The sequence below is a fragment of the Lethenteron reissneri genome, unplaced genomic scaffold (genome assembly GCF_015708825.2).
Source record: "Lethenteron reissneri isolate LAM-NWPU_2019-01 unplaced genomic scaffold, ASM1570882v1 scaffold_214, whole genome shotgun sequence".
NCBI lineage: Eukaryota > Metazoa > Chordata > Hyperoartia > Petromyzontiformes > Petromyzontidae > Lethenteron > Lethenteron reissneri.
Window position 1 is genome coordinate 1,138,771 of NW_026891736.1, and position 13,265 is coordinate 1,152,035.

At 44.9% G+C, this 13,265-nt stretch overlaps 1 protein-coding gene across 1 annotated transcript in view; it reads right to left on the minus strand.

The window, feature by feature from the left end:
* Positions 1-222: 222 nt before the first annotated feature.
* Positions 223-13,265, minus strand: part of LOC133339735 (uncharacterized) — a 32,401-nt gene continuing 19,358 nt past the window's right edge. Inside the window, exons 7-13 of the mRNA XM_061547894.1 lie at positions 12,733-12,952; positions 10,615-10,825; positions 9,838-10,044; positions 8,544-8,757; positions 8,008-8,090; positions 4,612-4,718; positions 223-2,278 (exon numbers count right to left, since the gene is read on the minus strand). Of these exons, the coding sequence (XP_061403878.1) occupies positions 4,655-4,718; positions 8,008-8,090; positions 8,544-8,757; positions 9,838-10,044; positions 10,615-10,825; positions 12,733-12,952 (999 nt within the window). The 3' untranslated portion in view covers positions 223-2,278; positions 4,612-4,654. The remainder of the gene's footprint in view (positions 2,279-4,611; positions 4,719-8,007; positions 8,091-8,543; positions 8,758-9,837; positions 10,045-10,614; positions 10,826-12,732; positions 12,953-13,265) is intronic.

Consider the following 13,265-nt stretch of genomic DNA (forward strand, 5'->3'; position numbering starts at 1 on the left):
GTGTGCCGTGCAGACCTTCATAGGTGCTCGCTAACAGCACTTGCCCCAACACTCTGTTCAGACTATACGAGGGATCTTTATTTTGTTTTGAATCTCAGACATCTCAGTCAGGCAAGCCATGGCAACCCATGTAGTGTATAGTAGTGTACTATATAGTTGTGTATAGTAGTGTGGTATATAGTAGTGTATAGTAATATAGTGTAAATTAGTGTAGTATATAATAGTGTAGTATATAGTAGTGTATGGTATACTAGTGTCGTATATAGTATTGTGGTATATAGTGTCCTGTATAGTAGTGTACAGTGTAGTGTATAGTCGTGTATAATGGTGTAGTGTATAGTAATGTAGTGTATAGTAGTGTAGTGTATAGTAATGTATTGTAAACTAGTGTAGTATATAGTGGTGTAGGGTATACTAGTGTAGTATATAGTAGTGTAGTACATAGTGTGGTGTATTGTGTCGTGTATAGTAGTGTATAGTGTGGTGTATAGTCGTGTATAATGGCGTAGTGTAAATAATGAAGTGTATAGTAGTGTAGTGTTTAGTCGTGTCTAGTAGAACCCCTCTTAATGACTATTATCTTTTAACGACTAAGCACTTACCGACGGGTCTCCATAAATCCCAATGTGTAACTTATAGCAGTGTATAGCGTAGTGTAGTGCATCCTTAGAGCCCAATGCGTTCACTTACCGACCATTCCCCTGTTAATGGCAGGCTGTTGCAGGTTACCGCAAATATGAATTAATGCATTGATTAACCATGTTCTTTAATAGTATGTGTTTATAATGTTGTTACTAATTTTAGGGTATTCATATCCAATGTTTAAATACTATAAAGTACGTTTTTGGGTGAAAAAGTGTTAACTTTCGATGCTAGCGGAATGAATCAAGCCATTGACGGTCATTTGCATATCCTCGCTTAACGATCAAATCACTAAATGATCGGTTTAATGGAACCAATTACAGTCGTTAAGAGGGGGGATTCTGCTGTATCGTATAGGGGTTGTAAAGCACAGGTCCGCGATAATGCGCGAGATGATGCGTAACACAGGGCTAGTACAAACTAAACTCTTCTTAATGTTACCAGGTAAGGTCCACTACTGAGCAGTGCAGCTCTTTATCAGAAGCGACGTGGCCATCGCAAAGGATAGCTCAACCAAGTGGGCTTACCATCATCTTCATCATCAACATCACGTGAAAATGTATAACGGACAAACGAGTCTGAACATGTGATGATGTTTATTCTAAATGTGGAGCGGAAAAACCGGAGGACCAGGAATAAAAAAAAACCTCGCGACCACGAGGAGAGAGAGATGCACAGTCCAAAGAAATAGCAGGCATCAGGGTCCGGATCGAACCCACAACCTCCTGTATTCCAGGTGAGGTAACTAACATTTCCTAGAATTAAGGGTTTTCTGGTGGGTAGCATCAGCTAGAAGCATCCAGCAACATCCCAATGCCTTGTTGTGAGATGATGATAATGATGAGGATGCTAAACCGAGGCAACAGCCGTTACGACCACCGCTTATTCCTACTCGCTGGCAACATCGTTCCATTTCCACTCAATCGCGTTATATATATTAAATTTGCACCCGCGTTAAAATAAATAATATCAAATAATTATAGAGGGTAAAGCACAGTTCGCGTTAACGCACGAGATGATGCATAAAAGCAGGCTCTGAACAAAGACCGAGAGTGAGTGTGTGTGGGTGGCATCTACGAGAGGTAATCAAGCTGCATCCCGATACCTTGGGTGATGACACTACGCCGAGGCAACAGCCGTTACAAACCCACCGCTTATTCCTACTGGCATGCAACGTAGTTACGTTCCGCTCGATCACGTTACGATGACTAATAAATAACATGTAATAAAGCACAATCAGCGAAAACATGTGAGATGATGCGTAACGAAGGCTAAACAACGACTGAGGGGTCCGTGTGTGCGGGTAGCATGAACTAGAGTTATCCAGCTGCATCCCGATGCCTCATATTATGATGACGCTACGCCGAGGCAACAGCCGTTACAAACCCACCGCTTATATCCTACTGGCACGCGACGCAGTTCCGTTCAGCTCGATCGAGTTACACATATATCCAATTCGCGTTGCGAACACACAAGCGTTATAGGAGAATGAACCATACGTGTCTGTGTAGCGAGTGAGTCAGTGAGTGTGTGTGCGCCTGTGTGTGTGTGTGTTTGGTGTATGCACCAGTGTGTGTTGAGTGTGTGTGTCTGCCATGAGTGTGTAGCTCGAATCTTCAGCAGGCTGTACAGTGGCCTAGAAAGAGAATACAAACACACGAGAAAAAAAGTGAGACATTAAAACGCGGAATTTCATTGACATTTCATCAACATACATAGTGTATGTATATTATGTAGTGCTATAGATTCCCAATACATATATCTATTATTAGTTAACTTATTCATAGCCAAACAACTCATATCTCAGTGTAAGCCTGACTTTGTGCAGTGTTGAGTCAATGGTGCAGTGCTGAGTCTATGGTGCAGTGTTGAGTCTATGGTGCAGTGTTGAGTCTATGGTGCAGTGCTGAGTCTATGGGGCAGTGTTGAGTCTATGGGCAGTGTTGAGTCTATGGGCAGTGTTGAGTCTATGGTGCAGTGTTGAGTCTATGGGGCAGTGCTGAGTCTATGGGCAGTGTTGAGTCTATGGGGCAGTGTTGAGTCTATGGTGCAGTGTTGAGTCTTTGAGCAGTGTTGAGTCTATGGGCAGTGTTGAGTCTATGGCAGTGTTGAGTCTATGGTGTAGTGTTGAGTCTATAGGATAGTGTTGAGTCAATGGGCAGTGTTGAATCTATGGTGTACTGTTGAGTCTACGGTGCAGTGTTGAGTCTATGGGCTTTAAGAGAGGAGTGGAAGGACGTTATTAACCAGGTCAAGTGTTAACTGACTGTGATGTTTCCATCCTACCTGCCTATGTCAGCTGTTATTTCCGACTCCCTGTGTGTCTTTCTCTCTCTCTGTGCATCTCTCTCCAATCTCTACTCCAGTGACCCAGGTGCTGCCGCGGGGTCCACTTTCTGCCCCGCCTCCTCCCCCCCTTTCTCTCTCCTCCCCAACTGCCGAGGCCTATATAACCTCGTGCTACGGCAGATCTCTCGCCTACTTCAGCAGTTTTTTCTTGCTGTGGGTGTCCCACCTGATGACGATTGCTTGTGTTGCAATCAAAACATCGTGATCTATTATTTGTCTACCTACGTGACTTTACTGAAAGAACCAAAGATAGTGGAAGAAGGTTCATGTACAGGAGGAAATGAAACATCTCAATAAAGATGCAGAACTACCGGATTTCAGGGATCAGTCGAAATTTTAAAATCGAATTCAAAATTAAAGTCCCAGCAACCCCGGGAAATCACAATAAGTATTTATACTGCTGCAGGAATCCGATGAGCTATAAAGCGCTTTGTTTCTCGGATATACGTTATGGCAGTATGGGGTCCGAACGTTACAACAGCAACCACGATAGGAGTGTAAAGTACAAGCAACGTTAAACAAATCCCCCAAACACAAATTGAACTAAACCATCACCGCCATCCTTACCAATCCAGATGCCCACTGAGGTCTATATATAGATTTTCAGAAGCGTACATGGCTCATATAAGCAATGGTAGCCACTACTATACACGACACTACTATACACGTAAAGTTTTCCATCATCATATTTTCGAGTGGCAACGTTCATTTTAAATGTGGAGCGGGAGAAAACAATCCACGCGACCATCTCCACGGGGAGAGACAGAGGGAGAGGGGCACAAACTCCAAATGTACAGCAGCAGGCATCGTCAGAGTCCGGGATCGAACTCCTCGACCTCCTGCATACTCAGCGAGGGAGTATATACACACTACACTAAACATACTATTACACTATCCACTACACTATACACACACTACACTACACTCAATAGTACACTATACACCACACTATATACTATACAGACTACACACTACACACACTATACCGTACACACACTATACACTACACTATACACTACACTATATAGTAAACTATATAATACACTATACACATTACTATACACACACTACACTACACTATACACACACTACACTATACACTACACTATACACTACACTATACACACCTGCTACGTTACACTATTGCACTTTACTATACACACACTACACTAAACACAACGCTACTATACACCCCTAGTGCACCATGGCACCCAAGCAGATACTCCTCATGTGATCTAGACGGTTTTTCCGTCAATGATCTAAAAACATATTATTTGGTTCTTTCGGTAAAGTTACGTAGATAGAAAAATAATAATAATAAAATGATTAAATATATATATATAAAAACCACGATGTTTCGTTCGCAACACAAGCGACTGCTTGAAACATTGAAACATCTTAGTTTTCTTAGTTTTTATTTTATTAATTGTAATTTTTTTTCACTTTATTATAATTTTTCTTCTATCTCCGTGACTTTACCGAAAGAAACAAAGAATACTGCCCATAGACTTAACACTGCACCATAGACTCACTCAACACTGCAGTCACGAAAGTTTTAAGTCAAGATCTAAAAACAATTACCATTGACCTCGGCTTACAGCAAACTCCAAATGCACCTACCTTGGTTGAGGCCATTCTCCCGTTTCGCTCTCCCCGTCTGCCCTCATCCGTTATGCCCAGAAGTTCCTGCTTTGCCTCCGCTGCTGCTGCTGCTTTGCTGCTGATGCCTGTGAAAGACGACGGGCTCGGTTATTGAACGGATAACAAAGGACAATAATGCAAGTGGTAAGTAGGAACATTTGATATTGTGCACTCTGGTGAGTCAAGTCCATCACGAATGCGCATTGACCACACGTTGAATTTTATTCTTTGGGTGTTTCGGTAAATTAATAAAAATAAACAAAAAACCATGACGTTTCTATCGCAACACAAGCGACCGTCTTCAGGTGGAATTATTAATTTTGAACCTATCTACGTGACTTTACCAAAACACCCATAGAATGTTCATTCCTGCAATCACGAAAGCTTTAAGTCAAGGTTTGTTTTAAGTCTATTGTGGAACTGGCTCAGACTCAGGGATGGATCCCGAATATTAGCTGGAGGTGCGTCTCCAGGTCTTTGACCCGCTGATCCAGAAACTGAGGTGGCCGTATCATGTGCGAAGTTTACACGCGGGGTGTATAGCAGCCCCGGATCGTAGTCGGACTCGACTTGGGTCTGTTGATGCTGGATAGACACTGATCAGTGAGATAGGACGGAGCAGATTGATGGCGACTCTTGAAGACGAGTGGGCATAATTTTTTCACAATCCTGGAATTAATAGATAGCCAGTGCAGCTCATCACGTATCAAACTCGTGATCGGATTACATTTCTGTTTCGTAACTATCAGACGAGCTACAAGCATTTAACACCGACTGGAGTGGGCGCAGGTTAACAGTGCTTGTACAGCTGAAGATGCTGTCCACGCGGCTGATGATGAACGCGTGGATGAGCTTCTTCGTAGTCTCCACAGTTAGAGCATGATGGACTGTGCAGCAGTCGTCGAATAATAATAATTAAAATCTACAATGCCCATTCCCCCTGGTAAACCATTTTTTTCCCCCACGATCCGAACGGCAAAGTTTTTGAAAGTGAGGAAGCGGGGAGGTTATCTTTTTTTTCTGGTGGAATGTTACTTGTAGATTTTGGCAGACGTACAAAAGAGTGCAGGGTGCAATTCCACCACGTCCTGCTCTCCCGCAACGCGCGGCTACTTAGTGATAGTTGCGTTATGGGAAATAATAGTAATAATTTATATATATCTAGGATTTAAGCTTTCGTGGCTGCAGGAACTACTATACTCATTGGTTTGTTCGGTAAAGTCACGTATGTAGAAATAAAATATGAAAATTAAAATAGATCACGACGTTTCGAATGAAACACAAGCGCTCTTCCTCAGGTGAAAATGGCGTAAACCACACAGCGAGAGAACACACAGAGGGACATCACACACAGAGCACACAAAGAACGAAAAAACCTTGCAGTTTGCCGTTCTCTGTGTGCTCTGTGTGTGATGTCCCTCTGTGTGTTCCCTCGCTGTGTGGTGCATGCCATTTTCACCTGAGGATGAGCACTTGTGTTGCATTCGTAAAGTCGTGATCTATTTAATTTTCCAATGAGTATCATTTATATATATCGTGTCACTCATGCAACTGCATCCCGCGACGCCGTAACATCAAATTAGCCAGTCCCTTTTGTGACCCGTGCCCACTCTGCCTCGATAATTCCTGGCCGTGATCGTTATTGAGGACACTGGGTGGTCATCAAATGAAATAAAAGCTTTGGTAGCACTCTGCGTTGTTTTCCTCGGTTCCCCTACATGATCCTCCTCTGTGTCAACTGTGATACGACTCTCGCTCCAAACAAGGCCACGTGTACTCAAAGAGGACTTTCTGAGCAGTTGACGAGGATCCAAAATTGCATCGGTTTATTCGTCCGGCTCACAGCACTGAGGTACACCAATCGACCTGTAATGCCAACGTGCTGGCACGATGATATCTTCTCTTCAAAATCCTTGTCCGGTGGTCAAGTGACTATGGGAATTGAGTCACGTGCCTGCCTATTCTGAGAGGTTGATGAAGGGTCATGGACTAACGTAACACCCAAATGATCCTAAGCCAACCTTGATCCGGTAACGCTCGCGACATTTAACGACGACTGATTATATTGTAGTGCGAATATATATGCACCATTTATTAGGAACACAACCACACTGGCTACACTTTCAAACAGATAACAAGACAGCAAACGCAATACCTCCCACTTACTTAGCAAAAAAAAAAGATGAATAAATGAATTATCCGCGAGAGAAAAAAAAATGCACCGTAACGAGAAGACATTTTTCAGCAAAAGAGAAAATAAATAAAAATAAAATAAATCTGTTCGGTCGCCATACCCCCAGATACTCATCCCAATATTCTGGCGGATTTATGAGAGGGAGTGGTGAAGTGGCCAAAAAGTTACCAGCCAGTTGGACTATAACATATCAATGCAGATTATCCCGCGTATGCCTGGACAGATTTGAATAATCAAATACATATTTTTAATCTTTTATTTTATTTTCTTTACCTACGTGACTTTACCGAAAGAACCAAGAGCATGGATCCTTGCAGTCACGAAAACTTCAAATCGAGAAAAGATTTTAATAAGTGCATTAATTTGTCAGGATGTGTAGCCGGAGGGAGTGATCGAGACTTTGGAGGCCTGCACGTGTGAACGAGATGGTACGTAATAAAATATAATCAACAGGGGGCGATAGGCACAGTCCCGTGACATTAGGAAGCCACTGGAGCTATGCACTTAAAAATAAAAACTGGACAGGAAACTAATTTATTTAGAATAGCTGCTCGTTGTGGTATTTAGTTTGTTGTTCTTCTCGCCGCACCTCCAAATTAGCACGGTTGGCTATGTACGGTGTGAAAGAAGTTCAACATAAACACATTACACTATCCACTACAATACACACTACACTATACACACTACACAGCACACTACACAACACACTACACTCTACACTATACACACTACACTGCACACTACACTACACACTGCACAATACATACAATACACTATACATTACAATATAAATACACTACACTATACACACATGCTATACACTACACGAAACACTTCACTACACACGACACTACAATACACTACACTACTATACACCGCAATACTATACACTACAATAGTACATACTATACTACACTGAACTATACACTATACTACTATACACTACACGACCATACACTACACTACTACACACTACACTACTAAACAATACACTACAATACTATACACTACTATACTATACAATAATACAAACTATACTCCTATAGACTACACTATACACTCCTATACACTACACTAATATACACTACTATACACAACACTATAGATTACACTAATTTACACTACACTGCTATACATTACACTATACACTACACTTGTATACACTATACACACACCATTACCATTTGATCTGTTTCTTGAGCTGAGCCGTTCGGTGTTTGTCCAGGGCGTACAGATCCACGATCCGCATCCTCTCCTCAATCTCCTGGCACGGCACGGCATGTAGCAGAGCGAGAGCTTGATATGACCTCATCAGAAGGCACGTCACTTCAGGCAGTGTGTGGCTTATTCCCCTTTAAAGATAACTATTGTAGAACTCTCTGTTATCCACGCTAATGATGGTGAGGGACGGCCGCAGATAATTCAACATCGTGAATAATCCAACAAATAAAACAATTTCCCGCGGATCTCTGTGCCAAAAAAGATAGATGCCAATCACTCACCTACTCACTCACTCACCCACTCACTCACCCACTCAATGACACACTCACTCACACACCCACCCACTCACCCACCCAACTCACCGACCCACTCACTCACTCTCCCGCTCACTGACTCACTCACTCACTCACCCACTCATCCAACCAACTATCCACCCACTTACACACCCACTAACTCACCCACCCACCCACTCACCCACCCACTCACTAACACTCACCTCCCGTGTGAGCTCGGCGTGCTGGTAAATGTGCGAGGGGTCACTGCTGGAGCTGCCCATGTCGCTGACGCTCGCCAGTAGGGAGGGGGCAGAAGGCGGCGAGCGCCGTTGCTGGTAGCGTGATGTGGTGGGCGCGTCGCTCTCGTACGCCGGGTTGTACTTCACTGCATCCTCCGGCGACGTCGAAAGGCTGCCGCTGCATTCACCCGAGCTGCTGACAATCACGCCAAAGAAAGAGAGAGATACTGCAACCTTAGCCTCAACACTGCACCATAGACTCACTCATAACTGCACCATAGACTGAACGCTGACCCATAGACTCGACACTGCCAATATACTTAGCACCGCACCATTGATTCAACACTGCACCAGAGAATGAACACTGCCCATAGAAACTCAACACTGCCCTATAGACTCAATGTTGCACCATATTCTCAACACTGTCCCATAGACTCAACACTGCACCAGAGACTCAAAACTGCAACATAGAATCACTCAACACTGCACCACAGACTCAACACTGCACCATAGACTCAACATTGCACAATAGAAACACACATAGAAACAACGCCTCTGTGTCGAGGCCTTAAATATATAGGGGGGGGGGGGGTTGGGGCAGAGAGAGAGGGGGGGATAGAGAAATTAGCATGTCAATGAGAGAGTTGTGTGGAAATCTTCCCCATCGCGGCCGGAGGAGAGAAAATATTTATAGGTCAAATTTCTCTCCTTCAGCCGCTATGGGGAGAATTTCCACACAACTCTCTCATTGACATGCTAATTTCTCTATCCCCCCCCTCTCTCTCTGACCCCCTTTCTCTATTTAAGGCCTTGACACAGAGGCGTTGTTTCTCTGTGTGTCTATGTGTGTGTCTCTCTCTGTGTGTCGCTGTGTGTTTCTCTCTCTGCTTATGTGTCTGTCTATGTGTCTCCGTGTCTGTGTTTTGTCTCGCTCTCAAATTTAGTAATCTTTGGAAGAACGTAATCAACCAGGTATGGTGTGGACTGTTATGTTAGCCGACTCTCTGTGTTGTATTGCATTATATTTCAAAGTTTACTATATTTCTTTTCTCTTTCATTTCTATCTGATGATGATTGCTTGTTGCAATCGAAACGTCGTGTGCTCTTATTGAATTTATTTTCTTTCTACGTGACTTTACCGAAGGAACCAAAGAGTAATTCCTGCAGTCACGAAAGCTCCAAATGAAGTTTCATAGGTACTACTCGCGATCAGAACTTGCACTCTCATAGAGGCTACGTGGGTGGTGGGATCTTTGTCTTTGTGAGCTGCTCTTACGATGACGAGCGGCCACCTCCTCCACCTCTCTCCTCCCCCTTGTCTCTCCGTGAGCCCCTGAGTGCACGCGCCACCACGAACACGATGGCCGAGCAGACGAGAAGGAAGCCGGCGACGGACGCGAGGGAGATGCCCACCACCAGCGGCTCGGACACGAACTCCTGGCAGCGTTCGCCACGGTACCACCAATTCTCTCCTACACGGCACCTGCGCAACTCCGGAGGGCGGGTGGAGGAGAAGGTAGGTCATGGTGGTGGGGTGGGGTGGACAGGGGGGTCAGAGACAAGCGTGTAGAAGTGTGTAGTAGTGTATAGTGTAGTGCACAGTATTGCGTTGTATAAAGTAGTGTATAGTTGCGTAGTATATAGTGGAGTGTATAGCAGTGTAGTGTATAGTGTAGTGTGTGATGTGTATAGTGTTGAGTATAGCAGTGAAGTGTAGTGTGTGTTGTGTATTGTGCTGTGTATAGCAGTGCAGAGTATAGTGTAGTGTGTGTTGTGTATTGTGCTGTGTATAGCAGTAGAGTACATAGTGTAGTGTGTGCTGTGTATAGCATTGTGTATATCAGTGTAGTGTATAGTGTAGTGTGTGCTGTGTATAGTGTTGTGTATAACAGTTTAGTGTATAGTGTAGCCTGTGTTGTTGTATAGCGTTGTGCATGGCAGTGTAGTGTATAGTGTAGCGCGTGTGTTGTTGTATAGCGTTTTCTTGTACAGCGGCGTAGCATACAACTCGCTCGGGTAGTTCAAACTACCGTCACGGTTTTCCCGGCCTCACCTGCAGATGGCGCCCTGCCCGTCGACGACGTCACACTTGCCGTCGTGCAGGCAGTAGGAGGGGTCGAGGTCGCAGAGGCTCTGGCAGGGCAGGCCGCCCACGCTGGCGTAGCCCGGGCGGCAGACGCACTCGGCCTCGCCCGACCAGCGGTTGGGCAGGCAGTCTGAGAAGTCGTTGCATGCCTGGAACTTGCACGGGTCCGCATTGTCGCCTGTTTGTTGTTGTTTGTTTGTTTTTGTTTGTGTTGCGGCAGGGTGTGGGAGTGTGGGTTGGGGGTGTGTGGGTGGGTGGGGTAGTTGGGGGTGGGAGTGGGGTGGGTGTGGGGGTGTGGGTCGGTAGGTGGAGGTGGGGTGGATAGGTGGGGTTGGGAGTGGGGTGGGTGGTGGTGGGGTGGTTGGGGGTGGGAGTGGGGTGGGTGGGTGGGGATGGGGTGGAGTGGGTGGTGGGGTGTAGGTGGGTAGGTCGGGGTGGGAGTGGGTGGGGTGGGGGTGGGGTGGGAGTGGGGTGGTTGGGGGTGGGAGTGGGGTGGTTGGGGATGGGAGTGTGGTGGTTGGGGGTGGCAGTGAGGGTGGGGTGTGTGGGGGTGTTGTGGATAGTTGGGGGTGGGGTGGGTAGGTGGGGGTGGGAGTGGGGTGTGTGGGAGTGGTTATCAGTGTGTTGGGGTGAGGTGGGTAGTAGTAGAAGTGGATGAGGAAGGGGAGTTGAGATGTTAGTGAGTGAAGTTGGGTTCATTATCGATCTGTAACACGATTTTTGTTGCTGGGTACTAAGCGTTATTTTCTAATTGCTTATGCCTCAAAAGTATAGAAAATGGCCATTATTCCCCACAAACGTTGCTTTTGTGATCAAGATTTTACGTGAAGGATTGACACAAATGCACACGTTTTCTAAATAAAAATAGATACGATTTAAAGCTTTCGTGACTGCAGGGATTCATCTTCTTGGTTCTTTCGGTTAAGTCACGTAGAATCACAAGTAGTAATAGTCGCATATCTGCATTTCCCATAAATATGCTAAAATTCGTAGTTGTATGGTGAATATGCAGCAGTGTGGTGTGCAGTATGGTGGGTAGAATAATACATAGTGTAATATTACAATGTATAAGGTATAGGGTGGGGTATAGTAATCACAAGTAGGACTAGTCGCATATCTGCATTTCCCATAAATATGCAAAAATTCGTAGTTGTATGGTGAATATGCAGCAGTGTGGTGTGCAGTAGGATGGGTAGAATAATACATAGTGTAATATTACATAAATATGCTAAAATTCCTCTTCATATGCAAATTATTTTGTCAAGGCGCTCTTCTTCCTCCCTCCCAGCTTAAATAGACGCTCCAAGCCCAGGACGTGTCATTCAGACTCTGTCTTATCGACAGACCTGTTCTTCACCTGAGGACGGCTGCTTGCGTTGTGGCCGAAACGTCGTGAGAATTATTTTATTATGTTTTATTTTTATTATTTTATTATTTCCATTCTACGTGACTTTCCCGAAAAGAACCAAGAAGAAAAAAATAGATACATTTCAAAATATCACTATCCTGGTCACAAAAGCAAAGTTTTTGGGGAATAATATCCATTTTCTGTACTTTTGAGGCATAAGCAAATTGAAAATAACACTTACTACCCAGGAACAAAATATATATATTTATTTTTTGTTGGCACAGCAAATACATTTTGTGTGGGTTATCCGCAACACTAGCTAAATCATGTTCATCTTAATTGTATTTCATAACAATAGCTAAATCATTATCGTCATCATCATGATTGTAATCCACAGAAATAGCTAAATTATTATCATCATCGGGCAGTGCTGAGTCTATGGGTAGTGCTGAGTCTATGGTGCAATGTTGAGTCTATGGGTAGTGCTGATTCTATGGGCAGTGTTGAGTCTATGGTGCAGTGTTGAGTCTATGGGCAGTGCCTGAGTTCATGGTGCAGTGCTGAGTTTGGGTAGTGTTGAGTCTATCGAGCAGTGTTCAGTCTACGGGCATTGCTGAGTTTGGGTATTGTTGATTCTATGGTGTAGTGTTGAGTCTATGGTGCAGTGTTGAGTCTATGGAGCAGTGTTGAGTCAATGGTGCAGTGGCGTCGGCGGTTCAATGTCCGGGCCCACTCACCGGATTCGACGTCCAGTGACTGCCGGTCGATCTCCATGTTCATGTGCTGGTAGGCGGCATTGCAGAAGCGCTCCAGGATGACATGGACGGCGCGTGTCACGTTGTTGGGCACGTGGTGGGCGAACTTCATGCGGCTGTTGACTACCACGCTGCCATTGCGGAAGTTCATGATCTCCATGTTCTGGAAGCCCGTGAGGTTCGACTGCAGGTACGGGACAAGCTGGTGGGCGGACGAGGGGAGGTTTGGGGTGAACGTTGGTAGGAAAAGAGTTCCCACGAGGAAAGTGGGAGGAGGAGGAGGACGGTGGGATGGCGGGGCAGAGGGAGGGAGGAGGAGGTAGGAGGAGGAGGGAGGTAGGAGGTAGGTGGAGGTAGTAGGAAGACGGAGGAGGAGATAGGAGAAGTGAGATGGGGTGTGTGTGAGAGTTGTAAAGAGGGGAAGAAGGTCGTAGGAGACACGAGAAAAAAAATCTCCGTATCTTTATTGATTCCAATCTAGATTTGAAGTTTTTGTGACTGCAGGGATCCATACT